The sequence below is a fragment of the Misgurnus anguillicaudatus genome, chromosome 18 (genome assembly GCF_027580225.2).
Source record: "Misgurnus anguillicaudatus chromosome 18, ASM2758022v2, whole genome shotgun sequence".
Taxonomy (NCBI): Eukaryota; Metazoa; Chordata; class Actinopteri; order Cypriniformes; family Cobitidae; genus Misgurnus; species Misgurnus anguillicaudatus.
The window spans coordinates 33,319,928-33,340,487 of record NC_073354.2 but is presented as its reverse complement, the minus strand read 5'-3'; the positions used below and the strand labels follow the sequence as shown (position 1 = coordinate 33,340,487).

Sequence of the window (20,560 nt, the reverse complement as noted above, 5' to 3'; positions counted from 1 at the left end):
GTTACGTTTTTAGACCAAAAATATCAAATTTTAGTGATTTTGTGCATAAAACAAGCAAAAAAAATCTGCCAATGGGGTTAGCAAAAAGTCTTGAACATTTTTCTTAAACACTAAATTCAATACAAATTCAAGAAAAATTTGCTTACCCAATTGGCAGATTTTTTTGCTTGTTTTATGCACAAAATCACTTAAATTAAATATTTTTAGACGTATTTTCTTGGGTCGTTTTGCTCATCAAGAAAAAGCATCTTGATTGAATTTTTAGATATTTTTGCTGAAAACGGGACAAAAGTGCTAGGAAAATGTTTTCTTGAAAATAATTTTTTGCAGTGTACGTTTGAATTAATTTATTTCACTGCAAAAATGACTTAGTATTTCTGTCTTGTTTTATGTCTTGTTTTCAAAATAAGTCTAGTTTTTAGACAAAAAACATAAAATGTAGGTGAATTTGTTCTTGAAACAAGCAGAAAAAATCTGCCAATAGGGTAAGAAAAAAGGTTAATTTAAGAAAAAATTCTTCCCCCTTTCACAGATTTTTTTTGCTTGTTTTCAGCACAAATTCACTTAAATTGTGTATTTTTAATATTATTTTCTTAGGTCATTTTTCTTATCAAGAAAATACATCTTGTTTTAAGAATTTTTACAACTTTTTTACTGAAAACAAAAAAATACTTAGAAAGTAAGAAAGTCATTTTTTGCAGTGTTGAACTTATGACATTCAAATCTAAAGTTTATTAGTTTTTATGAAACACAATAGATAAATACTGCTTCAGTTCTGTTTCACATTGGACTAAAAAATCATACAGTCTGGAATGACACGATTTTTGAATTAACTAACCCTTAAAGAGTCTGCAGTCTTCCCATCATTACCTGGTAAGTCCCTGATTGAAAGATTAAGGGTCAATGTACTGTAGATGAAGAAGAGGCAAGCAAAGATGACCTTGCAATCTTTTCAAAGAAAGATTAAGGATCTTTGTGAATATAAATTAAATAAGAAGAACGGCACCCAGAGGATTTGAGTTTTCGCACAATGTATCTAAACTATACGTCAGGGATTGGACTAAATCATGCTGAACTAAACCCTGGGCTTATGTCTGAAATGAATGACAGAATGGCACACGTCATGTTGCTATCCCGAGACAGGCTTAGTGTCTGGTTGTTTCTTTCCATTACAGAAATCCTTTAGCATCGTACTGTATTTGAACACATGAGCCACACTTTAAAATAATTGCTATGTTTCTGATATTTTGTTATCTAATGCTGTGACATTCATAGATTTTTAAGAAAGCTAGCACAAGCAAACTTTTGTAAAGAAATTAGTTATGAACAAAGTATTCAGACACTGGTTTACAAACTAATGTGAGTTAATGTGATAAACTAAAAAATCTAACTTTATTCGTTTGTTACTTAATTGCAAAAATGACTCTACACTGCAAAAAATTATTTTCAACAAAACATTTTCTTAGTATTTTTGTCTTGTTTTCAGTAAAAATATCTAAAAATTCTTAAATTAAGATGTTTTTTCTTGATGAACAAAACGACCCAAGAAAATAAGTAGTAAATAGTTTTTTTTCTTGAAAATCATTTTTTGCAGTATAGCATCAGATGACATTTGTTTTAAAGAGGACATATCATGAAAATCTGACTTTCTTCATATTTAAGTGCTATTGGGTCCCCAGTGCTTCTATCAAATTAGAAAATGTGAAAAAGAGCAACCCAGTAACTTCGTTTGGGAAAACCACTGAAATTTGTCTCCCCCTAGTGATGTCAGAAGGGGATCTTATTATAATGACACTGCCCCATAAACTGCACTATCCAACCACGGCACTGTCATTTAGTGCAGAGAGAGAAAAATAATTGACAGCACAATTGAGTTTCAATTTCAACAAACCAACATCATGGTGATCAGTGTTTTTTGCTTGTTTTAAGCACAAATTTTACTTAAAGTATATATGAAGAGTTTCGTTGCAAAAAATCTCGTTTTTTGGTTGTGCATTCCAATTAATATCAACTTAATATCAAACTGCAGTTGGTTTGTTTTGATTTAAACCTTCATAACTTAAAAAATACAGCTAAGTAGCACCATAAAACAAAATAATAACATGATAACATAATAATAATCATGTTTTGACAAAAATGTTAAAAACGGATTTATCTCGTTTTGCGACGAAACTCTTTATATTTTCATCTTAATTTAAGAATTTTTTGATATTTTTATTGGAAACAAGACAAAAATACAAAATAAAGATTTTTTTGCAGTGCATTTTATCAGCTCATTTGCATTCTAAAGGCACACCCCAAAACGGCACATTTTTTGCTCGTACCTACAAAGTGGTATTTTTAACATGTTATAATAAATTATCTATATGGTATTTTGAGCTAAAACTGCACATACACACTCTGGGGACACCAAATATTTATTTTACATCTTAAAAAAAGTCTCAAAATATGCCCCCTTTAATATGTTATATCGAATGCAATGACATTCAGACATTTAATGTGCTCTGTAAGTGCCCAAATACCTTCGAGTGGCTGACAAATTTTCCTGTTTTTGTCTTTTTCCTCTAAACCTTAATGCTGATCCATTCTTCAGTACGAGCACGGCTCAGACAAGTCAGAAAAACCCTGGAGCCTCCACCCACAGCATCAGTAGCGCTACCCCTCCGGATCGTTTGCGTTTCCCGCGAGGCACGCTGAGTCGCAGCACCTTCCACGGAGGTCAGCTGAGGGAGAGACGCACGGCCACTTACAACGGACCACCGGCCTCTCCCACCTTATCGCATGACGCCACGCCCCTCTCACAGTCCCGAAGTCGTGGATCGACGAACCTCTTCACGAAACTCACATCCAAGCTGACCCGCAGAAACACATAGTCCACGCCGTCAATATAAAAAAGACTCCCTGAAGAAGTAAATATCTCAAGCTTTCAGTTGTTTGTGGATGAATTGAAGATAAGGAATGCTTTTTAAATTCAGAAAAACTGAGATAAAATGACATTATAATCCAATACCGAACAGTTAAGTGATCTCTAGTTAAGATGTGCAATGTGGTACCCACCTTTAACATTACATGTTTCCTTCATGTCGTATTGATTTGTGTTACTGCTTTTATGTTATTTACATCAATTATGTGATTTTTGCAGGATATACACTGCAAAAAAACGATTTTCAACAAAAAAAAAATCTTCGTATTTTTGTATTGTTTTCACTGAAATGTATACAAATTATTAAATTAAGATACTTTTTCTTGATGAGCAAAACGACACAAGAAGATAAATCTAGTTTTTAGCTAAGCAAAAAAAATCTTGAAAATTTTTCTTAAACACTAAATTCATGAAAAATTCAAGAAAAATTAGCTTACCCCATTGGCTGATTTTTTTGCTTGTTTTATGCACAAAATCACTTACATTTGATATTTTTGGTCTAAAAACTAGACTTATTTTCTTGGGTCATTTTGCTCATCAAGAAAAAAGCATCTTAATTTATAGATATTTTTAGTGAAAACAAGACAAAAATACTAAGAACATTTTTACTTGAAAATCATTTTTTGCAGTGTATGCAAAATGTCCAGGTCACATTCCATTACAATAACCAAAAATATAATAAAAAAATTCTTAAAATAGGAAATAATATTTTGCAAAAACATTGAAGCATTTGAGAACCATTAAGATTTTATTGCATTTTTTATTGACAATAAAACACATTTCTTTTCAAATTCTTATCGCTGTAATGCATTTATTTACTTGAGTAAAAATAATCAAAAAAGTAGCTGCTTGTCGCATCATGTACATCATGCGCTAATTAGCATATCTGTGACTGTGACATCATTATGTCTCATATGAATTGTGACTTCAAAACTGTTAACTTTTCTCTTACTCACTGAACTGTCACAAACTGAATTTAATATATCCGATGTCTACAATTTATATATTCTTTGTTTCTGTTGTTAGACAACTAAACAAGTATGAAATGGTTCACTACCCCTTAAATCTACGTGCCACCCAGCAGTCACTTCCACGGCTTATCCAAAAAGTCGCTAGATTTCTCATTAGATGCTTTTTTGTCAGTGTCGTCGAAGGGGTCTCAAAAGTCCCTAAATTTTGAGATAAAGTGAGATAAATTTTGAGATAAAGTGAACAGGAAGTTGCGATCGACTTCCATGTTGTGACGTCTTTCCAAATGAAGCGGAATATTATGCAAGAAAAATAGAGGGGCGTGGCTTGTAATTTTCAACGTGAATTGATTGGATAGTAGGCACTACGTGAAGTAGGCATTTCATTTAGAAATGAAAACTTGTAGCAGACTGACAGTTGAAAGGAGCAGAGTTAACAGATGCTCCCGTCCAAGCCATCTGACGTCATTAGAGAAGTATCGCCACAAAAAGTGCATTTTCAGAAGTTTGTGAGGGCACTATTGAAATAAATTAAAAACAAATACAAAAAGATTCACAGATACGTTGTTTATAATAAACACTGCAATATTCCATTAAAAATAGAGAATTGTCCTTTTGGATTTCATGGGGACTTTAAATCAAGGCAGTAGAACAAATATTTGAGCCCATACTCACGACTTGCGTATAAATAGCATGCAGTGTGAAAAGTCGTGCAATACGTTCGCCAAATTCTAATTTAAATATATCGCATTTTATCCATGTAATCTTATGTATTGGTTTTTCTTTTTTATGTTTTTTTACATTGTCGCTTGGGTTTGGGGTTAGAACTACTATTTGTTACATAAAATGACATCACCAAAACCCCAATTCTAACCCCAACTCCAAGCCACCATGGTTTAAAAAAAGACAAAAACATGGAGAAACCTATATATTAAATGACACCCTAAAGCAAATCCCAAATCTAACTCCAAACCCAAGCGAAAATTGTTTAAAAAACAGAAAAAAATTGAGAAACCAATACATAAAATGACACGAAAGGATGCGGCATATTTACAGTATGTGAACGGGAAGGACTGGCGTATCTTAGGGACACAACATTGGAAATTGCCATATGTATTGCACTACTTATCAAATTGTGTGTTATTTATACACATTTAATGAAAATGGGTTCAATGTTATATTCCTAAAAATAGGTTTTGTTTCATTTAGACTTTAAAAAAATCTTTAAATTTTGGGGTGCAATTTCACCTTGACTTGTTCTTGAAAGGTTTTGTCTTTTTGCTTTCATTCTTGAAAGTTGACATTGGAATCAGATTCCCCTACATGTCCTCGATACATCTACTCTAGATGTTGATGGATGTCTCTGTTCTCTGTTTGTTTTGTAGAAACATGTCATTCAGGTTTACCAAAAGGTAGGACCCATAAATGGCTCTGTGTCCAGTTAACCATTTTTGTTTAACTGAAATTTAAAACGTAACTCTTAACCTAGTGTAAAGACGTCTTCAATTAATTGCCTGTCACTCACTCTTTGACACTTTCGTTTTACTTGGACTGCGACTGAGCCTGCATGAGACGTCTGATGGTCTGATGAGCAGAACTTTACTAATCCACAATGCATGACCACTTACAGGTTACAGATGAGCACAACCGTAGATTAACTAGTCTTTTTACAGGATTAGACACATTTTCTCTTCACAGCTTTTGAGGGTTAATCTTATCTCATATGTTTTCATTGTATGCAGTGGATAATAGTGTTTCGTTTTGTTTTTTTGCTCCACATTATTCTTCTTTAAGACCAAAGGATGCCATTGACCCTTCTGGGCATTGTTATATATTAAGTTTTAAAGGACACTCCACTTTTTTTGGAAATGGGTACTTTCCATCTCCCCTGGAGTTAAACATTGATTTTTGCAGTTTTGGAATCCATTCAGCTGATCTGTGGCTTGGGCCGTACCACTTTTGGCGTAGCTTGGCATGGTCCATTGGGTTTGATTATACCATTGGCATCGCGCTCGGAAATGACCAGGGAGTTTCGATGTTTTTCCTATTTGGGACTTGACTCTTTTGTGGTTGCATCGTGTACTGACACTGACGAAAGAATTGAAGGTTGTGATTTTCTGGGCAGATGTGGCTAGGAGCTGTGCTCTCGTTCTGGCGTGGTGATCAGGGACTTTGCTGCCGTAACATGGCTGCAGCATGCTAAATGATATTACGCAGCACCTGAAAATAGTTTTTATCTAGTTTCTAACTTTCAATAGCATTTCAATAGCTATTTTCTGGCGCTGCGTAATATCATTGTGCCTCCTGCAGCAATGTTACGGCAGCAAAGTTCTTGATTATTAGACCATTTTTAGAGTATAGTTCCTAGCCATATTGGCCGAGAAAATCACAACTTTTAATTTTCCGTCGGTCTTAGTACACGATGTAACTACAAAAGAGTCAAGTTTTAAATAGGAAAAATATCGAAAATCTTTGGTCATTTTTTAGGGCAATGCTAATGGTCTAATCAGATTCAATGGATTATGCTAAGCTATGCTAAAAGTGCTAGCGCCAGACCCAGAGATCAGCTGATTGGATTCCAAAACGGTAAAAATCAAATGTTTAACTCTAGAGGAGCTGTAAAGTGAAGTGTCCCTTTAATATATATATATATATATATATATATATATATATATATATATATATATATATATATATATATATATATATATATATATATATATATATATATATATATTATATCTAGGGCATGCTTTAAATATACCAACGGTAACGACCAGTACTGTGTTTTATCCTAAATAATTTCTTCTTGATTTTGAGTTAAAATACAAGTTTGGTCTATTTCTGAGATTCATTCATCTGTTATATAATTACGTATACTGCGTTATATAACTGTCTGGATCACTGTCGCATCTTTAACTATTAGTCTGCTCTGACGATAGGGAAATAAATGCATTAGTGCTGCAGTAAAGTTAACAGACTTGCTCTTGGTTGTGTAATTCAGGCCACCCTATTGGGCTCTTAATTTAACTGCTGACAGATGTGGAGATTGAGAGGGCTCATTTCTGGAGTTAAGGTACCAAAATTGACTGTTGCGACAACCTCCCCATCCTACTCCAGCCCTCATGCTCCAGATTTTTCCTGTGGGAATGATTTACCAGTCCCTGACCTCCCTGTCTGGCTCTGTTAGGTGGACTCACAGTCCCAGCTCTTTTGTTGTTCCTGCCAGTGCAGTTATGACATCACCAGCAGATTACAACTCGAGAACGTCCCGTTTTTGCATTGCTGTATTTTGTACTGCTGTTAATGGGGCAGTTTCCCAGACTGGGTTTAGATTATCCAGGACTAGTACTTTGTTGTTTTAGGGCATTTAAAGAATTTGTCAATTTTCTTAAAAAAATCCAAATAATTTACTCACCACCATGTCATCCAAAATGTTGATGTCTTTCTTTGTTCAGTCGAGAAGAAATTATGTTTTTTGAGGAAAACATTCCAGGATTTTTCTCATTTTAATGGACTTTAATGGACCCCAACACATAACAGTTTTAATGCAGTTTGGAATTGCAGTTTCGATGGAGTTTCGGGGGACTCTGGACGATCCCGGGCGGGGCATGGGGGTCTTGTCTAGCGAAACGATTGTCGTTTTTGACAAGAAAAATAAAAAATATGCACTTTTGGACCACAACTTCTCGTCTGTCTCTGGTCGTGTGGCCCGCCAGCGTGACCTCACGCGGTACGTCTTCACGTCAAGAGGTCACGGATGACGTATGCGAAACTACGCCCCAGTGTTTACAAGTGTGGAAAAAGAGGACCATTGTTGTTATAGTCGAATGATACTAATTAATGTCTTTGTGTCAGTTTATTGTTTAAAATGGTCCGCAAATGTGCGTTTCATATGTAACACGTGACCTTTCGACGGCATTACGCAATTGCGTGAGGTCGCGCTGGCGCGTCGCGGGACCGGAGGAAGACGAGTTGTGGTTTAAAAGTGCATATTTTTTGTTTTTCTTTTAAAAAATGACAATCGTTTCGCTAGATAAGACTCTTATGCCTCGTTTGGGATCGTTTGGAGTCCTTTGAAACTCTATTGAAACGGCAATTTTAAATTGCATTAAAACTGTTGGGGTCCATTAAAGTCCATTGGGATTGGAAGGATCCTGGAATGTTTTTTGAAAAAAACATAATTTCTTCTCGACTTAACAAAGAAAGACATCAACATTTTGGATGGCATGGTGGTGAGTAAATTATCTGGATTTTTTTTAAGAAATGGACTAATCCTTTAAGAAGTTTTTACAAACATACCTTACACTGAAAAAAAATGATTCATTTAATTTACTCAATTTTTTTAAGGTAAGTGGTCGCAATCAATTTATTTAAGCTACATTTAAACAAAAAAAATAGAAAACAAAACAAAAAAAATTGGATTCCAACCACTTACCTTAAAAAGAAGGGAGTAAATTGAATGAATCATTATTTTCAGTACTGATGTGCATTTTGAGACATTTTTTAAATTAAGGCAGCTCAAGCATGCACTTTAGTCTGGGACTAGGATAAGTCCTGTCCGGGAAACTCCCCCCATATGTCTGATAATATATTTAAAAATATGTCTTAAATGTGTCTGTTCTTAAAGGACATCAAATGCCTTCCACCTAAATATCTCTGTCAAGTGCCTTATCATTTTCAAAGAAAATATTTTTTTATAAATAAAATTTTGTTTGAAATAATATACCAATCCCGTCTATGACAAGCTGACTCATAGGAACCACATTTATAAAGCATAACCATTAGTCATTCCTTCCAGAAAGAAAAATCAGGCCACTTTAAATCAAAACATATTCTTCACCTGCTGGATATCACTGTACATACATTTTCCATTGTTTTCACAAGTTGACGGCGTCAAAATGATCTTCTCCTTCATCTGTCTGCTCGTATCTTTTCCTCTGACCGCTTCACACTGTCCGCACCATTGCATGCCCATTCCAAATCTTTTTCATGTTGTAGAATGATAAATTAGGTCATCTTATAACTAAATATTTTTGTATTTGTGTATTAGATCATTTCTGAAATAAGGCTCGACTTTGTTAAAGTTTTTTTGTGATAATGACCACATTAACCCTTACATATTATGTACATATTATTGTGATAAAATGCCTCATTGTGTCTTGTAGGCAAAGGTACAGCCTTCATTTAGAAGTTAAGTTTTGTTTGCATCTTTTGCAAAATGACAAAACGGAACAAAAAGTTGGATCATACACTGCAAAAAATGATTTTCAAGAAAAAAAAATAGTATTTTTGTCTTGTTTTCATTAAAAAATATCTAAAAATTCTTAAATTAAGATGCTTTTTCCTAATGAGCAAAACGACCCAAGAAAATAAGTCTAGTTTTTAGACCAAACATATCAAATTTAAGTGATTTTGTCCATAAAGCAAGCAAAAAAATTCTGCCAATGGGGTAAGCAAAGAAATCTTGAAAATGTTTCTTAAACACTAAATTTAAGAAAAATTCAAGAAAAATTTGCTTTCACCATTGGCAGATTTTTTTGCTTGTTTTATGCAAAAATCACTTAAATTTGATATTTCTGGTCTAACTTTTCTTGAGTTGTTTTGCTCATCAAGAAAAAGCATCTTAATTTAAGAATTTTTAGATATTTTTACTGAAAACAAGACAAAATACTAAGAATTTTTTTTCTTGAAAATCATTTTTTGCGGTGTAGGGTTAACACATGGGCACATAGGTCAATTTTAAGTCCCTTTTGCATATAGACAGGATGTGGAGATCCGTTTCTCTCTCTAGCGTTATCTTTTGATAAGTTTTTCCCCAAGGATGTCTAAAATGCTTTTAATGTCTTTTAATCTTTTCTTCCTTTAATAACAGAAATATTGGTTCTAAACTTGTTTTTTCTCTTCCATCTTGTTTTTTTTTAAAGAGTGCCGGCAGAATGTGATAGAAATGGGAGGTATGAGGATTCAAGGTGAGACAAGACGTCTGAATTTAGTTTTTTTTTTCTTTATATACCTTTTCAATGTTGTTACCTACCATTCCCACATCTCTTATTAGTTCCCCCAAAAATTAAATATAAATTTAGACAACATTAGTTTGAAAGTCAGTAATCATTTGGTTAGACTGACAGCTTGCTTGATTGCTCTGCCTCCTTGTGGCAAGAACAAGACAGTCCAACATGACTATTAAAGGGGACATTTCACAAAACTTTTTTAAGATGCCAAATAAATCTTTGGTGTCCCCAGAGAGTATAGATAATTTATTATAGCATGTTATAAGTAGGTGTTGATCTCTGCACTAACGTGGTTGGATAGTGCAGATTAAGGGGTGGTATTATCACCTTCTGACATCACAAGGGGATTTTTTCACATGCTTGCAGAGAATGGTTTACCAAAACTAAGTTACTGTGTTGATCTTTTTCACATTTTCTAGGTTGATTGAAGCACTGGGGACCCAATCATACCACTTAAACATGGAAAAAGTCAGATTTTCATAATATGTCCCTTTTAAATTAATAGTTTAAAATAATAATTTTCTCATCCTCATGTTGATCTGAACCTGTATAAATTTCTTTTATCTGATGAACACAAAATATTTTATTTTCATAAATGATGGTAAACACACAGTTAACGGTACCCATTGAATTCCATCGTATTTTATTTTCCTACTATGGAAGTCAATGGTTACCATCCACTGTGTGCTTACCATAATTTATCAAAATATCTTCTTTTGTGTTCATCAGAAAAAAGAAATACATACAGGTTTACAACAACATAAGGATGAGAATATGATGACAGCATTTTTTATTTTTGTCTTTAAATGCTGTCATGTCTAGCACATCAAAACATGCATGTATATAAATATACATTGATACAAATTTCTACTTTCTTTCTCTGCAGTCGTAACGTGTCTGGGGATCAGAAAGAGGAACATAAAGACTCCAAACCGCGCTCGCTACGCTTCACCTGGAGCATGAAGACCACCTCCTCCATGGAGCCCACCGAGATGATGCGCGAGATCCGCAAAGTCCTGGACGCCAACAACTGCGACTACGAGCAACGCGAACGATTCCTGCTTCTCTGCGTGCACGGCGACGGGCACGCCGAGAGCTTGGTCCAATGGGAGATGGAGGTGTGCAAGCTGCCCCGCCTCTCTCTAAACGGCGTACGCTTCAAACGGATATCAGGAACATCCATTGCTTTCAAGAACATCGCCTCAAAAATTGCCAATGAACTAAAGCTCTAAAAAAAGACAAAATCGGTCGAAAATGTGAAAAGCAACAAAAAAGGACTAAAGGCACACGAAACTAGAGTAATCAAGCTGTATATTCTTTTGGAACAAGTAGCAGATATACAAGGATTGTTTTCCTCAAACACTTACAAAGTATGTACTGAAAATATTGTATAGAATCATGCCTTAGGCAATAATTTCCTGCATCTTTGAAACATTATTAATATTATTGTTGTTGTTATTGTTGGATGGTTTCAAACTGTAGGAAAACAAAATGATGGATTCATTTCTTTATTTTTTGTGTTTTGTTTTGTTTATGCACTACTGCAGTAGGTGCCCTATGTAGGGCTTAAGATTAACACCAGAGACTGAAAAGGCAGCGGGACGGTTCAGCACTCCAGTATTCACTTTATTGTTCCTCCCAGTCCTTCTTAAATGCCAAAACAAAATGGCCACTGATTTAGATATGAAACTTGTTTGCACACATTTCCCCCTTAAAGTGATCTTTCTATATTTCCTATCCTTCTATTTCTCCACTTCTTCAAGCATCCTTTTAACCTCTTTCCCCTTTCAGAAAATAATCCATTTTTTTTTAGTGTTAAAGATAGAAAAGATCCAACAGGTTGAACCACTGGTGCCATGGAGGCGGCTCATGGCCAAAGCCTCAGGTCAGAAGCGAGTTTGGTAGACCACGCACTTCAGGAAACCTCACCGCTTCAGACGGGCTACTGCAATGCAACGTTAGAGAAAAGAGACTTACTGAGATCAGGAACGTTTTACTTTCTGGTCTGTTTGAGTATTTCGTTTATTTCCTTATGAAGTGTTTTTTTAACATACGAGAAGATGAAACCTTCTCGGATGTTCTTGGAAAGTCTTTGTTTTGGCTTCGGCCCCGGCGTACCGTAGAGTCATTCTGGGAAACATTTCACAACTTTAGCTTGCCATTTAGTATTCACTCCCATTGGCACTGTTTGTATTTTGTTTTGATGTTTCCATTTTTTGGAATGTAAATAATGTACCTTAGTTTTGCAGCAGCAGCATATTGATATACTTTTTTTCTTTTTTAAGTCTGGCTGTGTGTCGGAAACTATGGGAATTAATGTAACTCATCACAGAATAAGGTTGATCAGTGTCTCCATTAAAACAACTGAAAATCTGTGATTTGCAGAGTTGCTTTTGTTTGACTAATAACCTCCTTTAAGCTTTTCACAAGGCTCAGGTGAAAGCTTTCATGGGTTTTTAACAAACTGACTCAAAGTAGTATTAGCATTATTATTCTTGTAAACAGTCATTACTAACATTACCTCGGATGAAAGAGGCCGCTAAATGAATAAATGTTAATGCGAACACTTACCCGCGCCTACAAGTAATGTGTTTGGGCACACTTAGTTATTTTCCAATTACTATCTTCTAAAAGTCATAAATCGAAAAACAGAAATATGTGAATTATGTTGATGTTTTAGCTATTATAGGGTACTCACCTTTATCTACATCACATGAATACTTCATGCACTGAAAAAAAAATATTTTCAAGAAAAAAAATTCTTAGTATTTTTGTCTTGTTTTCAGTAAAAATATCAAAAAATTCTTAAATTAAGATGCTTTTACTTGATGAGCAAAATTACCTTAGAAAATAAGTCTAGTTTTTAGACCAAAAATATCAAATTTAAGTGATTTTGTGAATAAAACAGGAAAAAAATCTTCCAATGGAGTAAGCAAAAAAATCTTGAACATTTTTCTTAAACACTAAATTCAAGAAAAATTTGCTTACCCCATTAGCAGATTTTTATTTTTTTTTTGCTTGTTTTACACTGCAAAAAAATTATTTTCAAGAAAGAAAATTCTTAATATTTTTGTCTTGTTTTCAGTAAAAATATCTAAAAATTCTTACATTAAGATGCTTTTTCTTGATGAGCAAAACGACCCAAGAAAATAAGTCTAGTTTTTAGACCAAAAATATCAAATTTTACTTGAATTTAGTGTTTAAGAAAAATGTTCAAGATTTTTGCTTACCCCATTGGCAGATTTTTTTGCTTGTTTTATGCACAAAATCATTTAAATTTGATATTTTTAGTCCTAAAACTAGACTTATTTTCTTAGGTCGTTTTGCTCATCAAGAAAAAGCATCTTAATTAAAAAAAAATTAGATATTTTTACTGAAAACAAGACAAAAATAGTAAGATTTTGTTTTCTTGAGAATAATTTTTTTGCAGTGTATGCACAAAATCAATTAAATTTTATATTTTTGGTCTAAAACTAGACTTATTTTCTTGGGTTGTTTTGCTCATCAAGAAAAAGCATCTTAATATAGGAATATTTAGATATTCTTACTGAAAACAAGACAAAAATACTAAGAATTTTTTTCTTGAAAATTATTTTTTGCAGTGTGAGAGACAAAAATATTAAAGAAGTTCCCATGTATATTAAGCACATGCTGGGTGCTTTCTTTTATGGTCCAGCTTATCCATTAAAACTAATTTTAGGTTCATAGAAATCATATGTGGACAATTCATATTTGAGTATAAAAGTATATTTAACTTAGTTTGACACAGAGTTAAATTTTTAGCAGCTTGGTATACCCGATCATCCTAAAAAATTTTATTTAGTCTCTTTTTTGGGTGATTTACTGTTTTCTACGTAAAATCATCCCCCATAATGTAAAGAAAATACTTTCATTTATATGACTATGGCCTGAATTACACAGACATGGTCATATATATCTGTATACACATAGGAACAAAAGTTTTTCCTTTATGAAGCTCTTCAATGAAAAGCTTAGTGCATTATATTCAAATTCTAATAAAAAAAGTAACGTCACCAAAACACATAGAAATGCATGATTTTTAGTAAATCGTTTCGCTTGTAATGCTTCTTTTTTAAATAATTTGAAATCATCTTGACTGACCTATATAATTTCCAGCATCTTGTCTATTATACAACCCATCAAAGGCTTTCCCAGAAAATCCTCCAGCGCTTTAAATTTACACGGCTGGGTGAGCTGATGCACATCCCTTTCAAAGCGCGACGCAACTAACAACGCCCACTCGCGTAGTGACCACGCCTCCTTTGTTTCTCACCGACCAGGCGGAGTTTCGTCAGTGCGATCGGGGGTTACACGTAGCTGCTGTTTTTGACGGCAGACATTCGTCTCTTTCTCTCGATGTTTCTCCAAAGCACCGAGAACGACATGCGTTTCAAACCGACTCGAGACCGACGGTACAGCGCGCGATGCTGCGGCTGCTGTCACGTGCGCACTGGAACCATCATTTTGGGCACCTGGTACATGGTACGAAACTAAAACATGACAATCATACATCATAAATGCTGCCATTTTATTATAACGCAATAAAATATGGCGATAACATACAAAAACTTGTAGAAGTTGTGTGTGTGTTGTAATGACGTTGGTTGTTATTTAACGTATGTTTTTGCTGTCAAATCCGTGTTAGCGAGATGCTAAAGCTAACGCAATGTTTTGATATCAAACTGTCAACAAATATGACACCCAATGGAGCTTAGACGTGATGTAATCGCATATAAGCATTATAACGTCTTTATGTCATGCTGTAACTAGGAGATTATTATGCTGAAATTATATTTAGATGTTTTTTGTGATGTTGTTTTAAATGGCTAACTAGCTAACGCGCTAACTGAGGCCTATTGCGTGCGTTTACCAACATATCATAATGGGACTGAAATACAGTTTACAGTCAACTAACAACAAATTTTGTGTAATTTACAACAACTGTAGTGTAAGTTTAATTTTAACCGTATGTCTAAATATGTCATAAAATGTTTGTGTTATATAGATATTTTTTTATGTCTGAGATATGCAAAGTAATAAGTTAGTTGTTTAGAAATTGTTGCATCGCAGACTTTGTACTTATGAATAAACTAGTTGCACTGTGAATAAAATATCTAATTTCCTAACAACTGGCAATGGAAAATCTTTGAAAATGCCTACATGTCAATATTGTGGGTCCAAATTATGTTTACAGGAAACCAAAGTTTCCATCTCGGAATAACTGATGTGTTGTCAGATGATTATTTTAAGTAGAGGTTTACTGAAGTGTTTCATAAGTTGAAAGAGTCATTGACCTTTCCTGCCAAATTTTAAAGTTTTCCAGAGGAGTCACAAGACGCAGTGAATCATTAGACTGTCCGTCTTACTAGACTGCCTTTGATTTAATGTTATTTCATAAATGTTCGATTATTGTCAATATCATTTGTAATTCACATATGATGTCGTCTCCGTCTAAAGGTGGTGAACCTGTTGATGGGTATCCTGTTGACTGTGGCAGTTACTCACCCTGAAAATGTCCCCACTGTTGACCTGCAGTATGAGGTTATTGAGCGTTACTTAGCCTCTGACCGAATGTCAGGTATGTGTTTTGATGTTTTTACATATAAGTGTATCTAATTGTCATTTTAGTACACAAGATTACTGTAGCTTATCCATTGACAGTCGGTTATGGACAGAAATAATGAAATAAGAAAGTGAATAACGGCTTAACGTCTGGTTTGTGTCTCTTTTAGAGAATGCATGTGTTGGCTTTGCCATCTCACTCCTGATGCTCACCATCAGTGCCATGATGGTGTATGGAGCTATAACTGTAAGTTGAAATGTTAAGTACATTATTTCTGATGTTCTGAATGTATTTTTGTTAAACTGTGGAGAATAGAGATCATAAAAAACCTGGAAAGTTACGCAACACCACACACACTGTGCTCATCAGAAGTAAACTGTTTCTTGTCCTTACATGCCATTGTACGTTAATCTCTACTTTACAGTCTTGCTTGATGTCATCGTCAGAAACAGGTTGGATTTGTGTGACATAGTACAGTGGTTCTCAAACTTTTTCAGCGTGCGGCCCCCTTTGTGTACGGTGCATTCGTTCGGGGCCCACCAAAGAAAAATTATGACAAAAACAGTTCTAAAATCTTACTTTTTAATTAAACAAAACATATTAAATTATACAAAGTAGTGCTGTTGGTTAGTAGCCTTATATGTTTAGGTTCAATTACACAGAATTCATGATAAGTTAATGTATTTTATAAAATGTCATAAAACTGTCAAAAATACATTTTTGTCCATAAATAAGAAAAATTACGACTTTATTCAGCATTGTCTTCTCTTCCATGTCTGTTGTTAAGCGCATGTGTGAGACTAAAGTCACGTGACTGCAGTGACGCCGATGACGTGTTATCCTCAGACATGTTTGCGAAGTTTTTTTTTTTTTCAAACTTATAGCGTACGTCTTCCTCAGATTGTAAACGAAGCCTGGGCGTACAAAAAAATAACTGGGGCACACCAAAAAACACGTCAGCCGCGTCGTGCGTCACTGCAGTCACGTGACTTTAGTCTAGGGCATGCGCTTCACAACAGAACCGGAAGATAAGACAATGCTGAATAAAGTCGTAATTTTTAGACCAAAATGTATTTTCGATGCTTCAACACATTCTAGCTGGCCCACTGATGTCGCATGGACTACTGTGATGATGTTAAATTGCCTTTCTGGACATGGACAGTATGCCCTACGTATATTTTGAATGAGGGGTCAACAAGCTCTCGGACTAAATATAAAACATCTTAAACTGTGTTCCGGGGATGAGCGGAGGTCTTGCGAGTTTGGAACTACATGAGGGTGAGTCATTAATGACATTATTTTCATTTTTGGGTGAACTATCCCTTTAAGTACTTAAAAAATATATAACACATCATCACATTAAGATGTAAATGATGATTCATCATTTTACTGTCTGTTACATGTTGGCTTTAGTGTCTCATCCGAGTGTCTTTTTATTAAAAATAGCAAATTTTAGGAACAGACCGGTTTATTCGCCAATTGAAAAAATGTATTGACTGATGTTGATAATTGAAAAATTCAAATATTGGCAACTGCAATTAATCAGTCCATCACTAGCTTGCATACTAATAAAAAGTACCTTAAATGTCGCTTTAGATAAAAGGCATAAATGTAAATAAATTGCACTCAGAAATTGGCCAATAATATTAGAGCCCTACAAGTTCCTTTCAGTATTGTGCAATATGATTGACACATCCAGTGAATGGAGCGTTTACTGAAGTGACCCGCCTAAACACCTAACACGTTATTTTTATCCTCCTGTACAGAATCGTGACGGTTGGCTCATCCCGTTCTTTTGCTACCAGCTCTTTGACTTTGCGCTGAGCTGTCTGGTAGCTATCAGCTCCCTGACATACCTGCCCAGAATCAAGGACTACCTGGACCAGCTGGTCAGTACCTCCATCTGTCACCGTTAGAAACATTAGAAGTTCATAAAAAACCCTATACCTAAAATAATCTCTCTTTCAGCCCGACTTTCCCTACAAAGACAACCTGCTCTCTCTGGACTCTAGCTGTCTGCTGCTCTTCGTGCTCGTCTTCGTCACCGTTCTCATCGTCCTCAAGGTAAATGTTATTTAAAACTTTGCAGACGTTGACACTGAATCTGCTGAATCAAATATTGAAGGAGCTAAATTGTGTTTTTTCTCCCATTTTTAGGCTTACTTGATCAACTGCGTGTGGAACTGCTATAAGTACATAAACAACAGGAACACTCCGGAAATTGCTGTCTATCCTGGTTTTGAGACCCCGCCTCAGGTTTGTCTAGCACACTTTTAGCTGGACCAGATGAGTAATGTGTAGGGGAGGGCGGGGCACAACCTAACACTTTTTGGTTTTGGCTCAATCGTTCAAAAAATATTTGAGTTTGATTAATTATATTTTTTTACAAGCAACACACACATCTCTGCTACAAATGAACATTTGAAGTTTGTTTCTTGTATTCACTATTCTTGGACAATTACACCAAATATGACAGAAGTGCAAATGTTACAGCTTAACCCATAGGTGGGGTTAATAGTAACAGGCAGGGGGTTAGTTGTAACACTTGCTAAAAATTAAGTTTGCAGGCAAATATTTCAATACTATTTTGTCTATATACTTGAAGTGGATATTGTTTATATATCTGTCTATAATAGACAGCTATCCACACTGTATTCATTCATCCAGCCCTTTCTAACAATAGTTCAATTATAAATGAACACAAATGTCTAAATATGTGAGAAAAAGCAGCACAATTATGACAAAAAAAAATTATATGTGACCCAGTCTGTAATAATCATACTACAGTTTCAAAATCAAATTCTGAGATAATGAGCATCAAAGTCTAATTTTAGCCATTCATTTCATTATGATTTCAATCTTTGACGTGACCTTATTCAGTCAATATTATAGATATGAACAAAAATAAATTTGACACACGATTTTTGATAAGACAGCCACATTTATTTTGTTGACAGCCAGCAATCATTCGTGTGTAGCCTATTTAAAAAACGGAAAGAATTATGCTAACGTTAGCTGTTTTCATATGGTAAGTGCTGAGGGGTTAGTTGATAACACAGCGTTACAATTAACCCCGCTGGGTCAAAATATTTTCAAGCCCACCAAAAAACTTGCTAAGAGCTGCAGACATATTTCAAAATGATGTTTTAGTCAACAAGACACTGATTAATATGACATAGCATTGGATTTAGTATCTTACACACCCAACTTAGAAACCGAAAAAAACATATAATGAAAAAATTTACTTACGTGCCACCAAAACACTCATCAATAACTCTCTGGAAAAACATTATACATTTCCAATAATTTACGGGAGATTGTCTTGTGGCAGCGTGAAAAAAAATACCGGAAAATTAAAATGCTCAACCTTGTGCAAAAATGTTAACAGTCCGTGTTACAATTAATTTGCCCCATGCACCCCTACATTTTACGACTTTTGTTACATTAATACACATCTTGGGTCTTTTTGTGCATGAGAGAAAATCCCTTAAAATTCAATGTTCACAGTGTTACAGTAGAGGGCGCTCTTTGCCTCCAAATAATTTTTTGAGCAGGGTTTTCTGCACTTCTTGCTTGTGAGAGCTTATCCAAAACTAATCCTAAACACCCTGGCTGGGTGGTTAAATTGTATTTAAATTGGGGTTGGAAGTAAACGCTGCGGTAAACATTTTTTACTTCAAGTGTGTTATATCATGTCCCAGAATGCTTTCTTCACCTGTATTTATCTTTTTAACGCTCTCCTCTCTTTCTTATAGTACATCCTGCCTACTTATGAAATGGCCATGACGATGCCAGCGAAAGAGCCGCCACCCCCCTACACGGCAGCTTAAATTTCCTGCAGTAAATCCAGTGCAAACACCCATCTCTGCCTTTCGATCCTGCCTTTCATTCCAACACACGGAGGGCGTTTAGACTCCCAGCATATCCACACATCTCATCATCATCATCATCAGCTTTTACATCTCATAGACTGTCCCGTGACTTTCTTTCGCATGACTTTCGTAACACTTCACCACTGCAGATCTATTTTTGTAAAACCATATGAAATTATTTGAAGCGGCACGTGGTCGGGGAGGGGAGAGATTGCGGCAGGAATTAGCGTATCGATATATGAGATGAGATACCATAATCTTTTGAGGACTCGGGCTCTGCAATAAATCGTGCTTAGGACAGAACTGTGTAGGTAATTCATAGCGAATGGCTAATGAAATGATTCTTTGGGGCTGCCGTTTGAAATTTTTACCAATGAAAGCTTTCGCCGCAAGCTCCATCCAGCATTTTTAATGTTTTTAATGCCAGTGTTTTGTTTTGCTGATGTCTTAGTAGAGGAAGTATTGTGAAATAAACTTCGACGAGGCACCTGCGTTTAGAATCACCAAAATCTGTTTTGCTAGATTAAATACCTGTTTAGACAATCCAGTGTGATGGATAAAATTATATTTTTTCCTTCGTGTAGTTTATTAGTGAACGTAAGACATTCATCCTTTCACAAGTGAAAGCTCGAAGCACTTTTTATCTTGTTTATATAGTAGGCATTGTGTTTTCCATCCATTGAACCCTTGTGCACCATCACATTAGCAGCCATCATTGTGATCTGTTGTCATGGTAACCGCTGAATAATGCTGTTTAACACACAGACAATGAGAGAAAACTCTCCTCATGAGAGACAATTTTATAAAGTAATAAAAGGAAACTGCTAGTGCTGTATTAAATCAATGGATGCATGTTATTTTATTTGGTTTCGTTTCTTGTATGTGTTATGTAATCTTAATTCAATAAACAATTTTAAAACATTCAGAATTGTCATCGGATCTCATATTGTGACGCTTTTAGACTTTAAAGGTGCTGTAGAATTTAAAGGGACACCTCACTTTTTTTAAAAAATATGCAAATTTTCAAGCTCACCTAGAGTTAAATGTGATTTTTACAGTTTTGGAATCCATTCAGCTGATCTCCTGGTCTGGCCTTTCCAATTTTAGCATAGCTTAGCACAATCCATTGAATCTGATTAGACCATTAGCATCGCGCTTTTAGACTTTAAAGGTGCTGTAGAATTTAAAGGGACACCTCA

The 20,560-nt window shown here is 35.0% G+C and overlaps 2 protein-coding genes across 5 annotated transcripts in view; both read left to right on the top strand.

The window, feature by feature from the left end:
• Nucleotides 1–12,278, top strand: part of mark3b (MAP/microtubule affinity-regulating kinase 3b) — a 94,629-nt gene extending 82,351 nt beyond the window's left edge. For 3 of the 4 annotated variants that reach the window (XM_073856362.1, XM_073856365.1, XM_073856363.1), the window contains 4 exons: nucleotides 2,594–2,868; nucleotides 5,282–5,303; nucleotides 9,819–9,863; nucleotides 10,792–12,278. In XM_073856362.1, coding sequence (XP_073712463.1) covers nucleotides 2,594–2,868; nucleotides 5,282–5,303; nucleotides 9,819–9,863; nucleotides 10,792–11,137 — 688 coding nt within the window. In that variant the 3' untranslated portion in view covers nucleotides 11,138–12,278. The remainder of the gene's footprint in view (nucleotides 1–2,593; nucleotides 2,869–5,281; nucleotides 5,304–9,818; nucleotides 9,864–10,791) is intronic. The other variant, XM_073856364.1, reaches the window with a different exon arrangement.
• Nucleotides 12,279–14,179: 1,901 nt separating this feature from the next.
• Nucleotides 14,180–20,289, top strand: laptm4a (lysosomal protein transmembrane 4 alpha). The gene is made up of 7 exons (XM_055186500.2): nucleotides 14,180–14,408; nucleotides 15,384–15,504; nucleotides 15,659–15,735; nucleotides 17,256–17,378; nucleotides 17,458–17,553; nucleotides 17,647–17,745; nucleotides 19,245–20,289. The coding sequence occupies exons 1-7, from the start codon at nucleotides 14,283–14,285 to the stop codon at nucleotides 19,317–19,319; spliced, it is 717 nt and encodes a 238-aa protein (XP_055042475.1). The 5' UTR covers nucleotides 14,180–14,282; the 3' UTR covers nucleotides 19,320–20,289.
• Nucleotides 20,290–20,560: the final 271 nt, after the last annotated feature.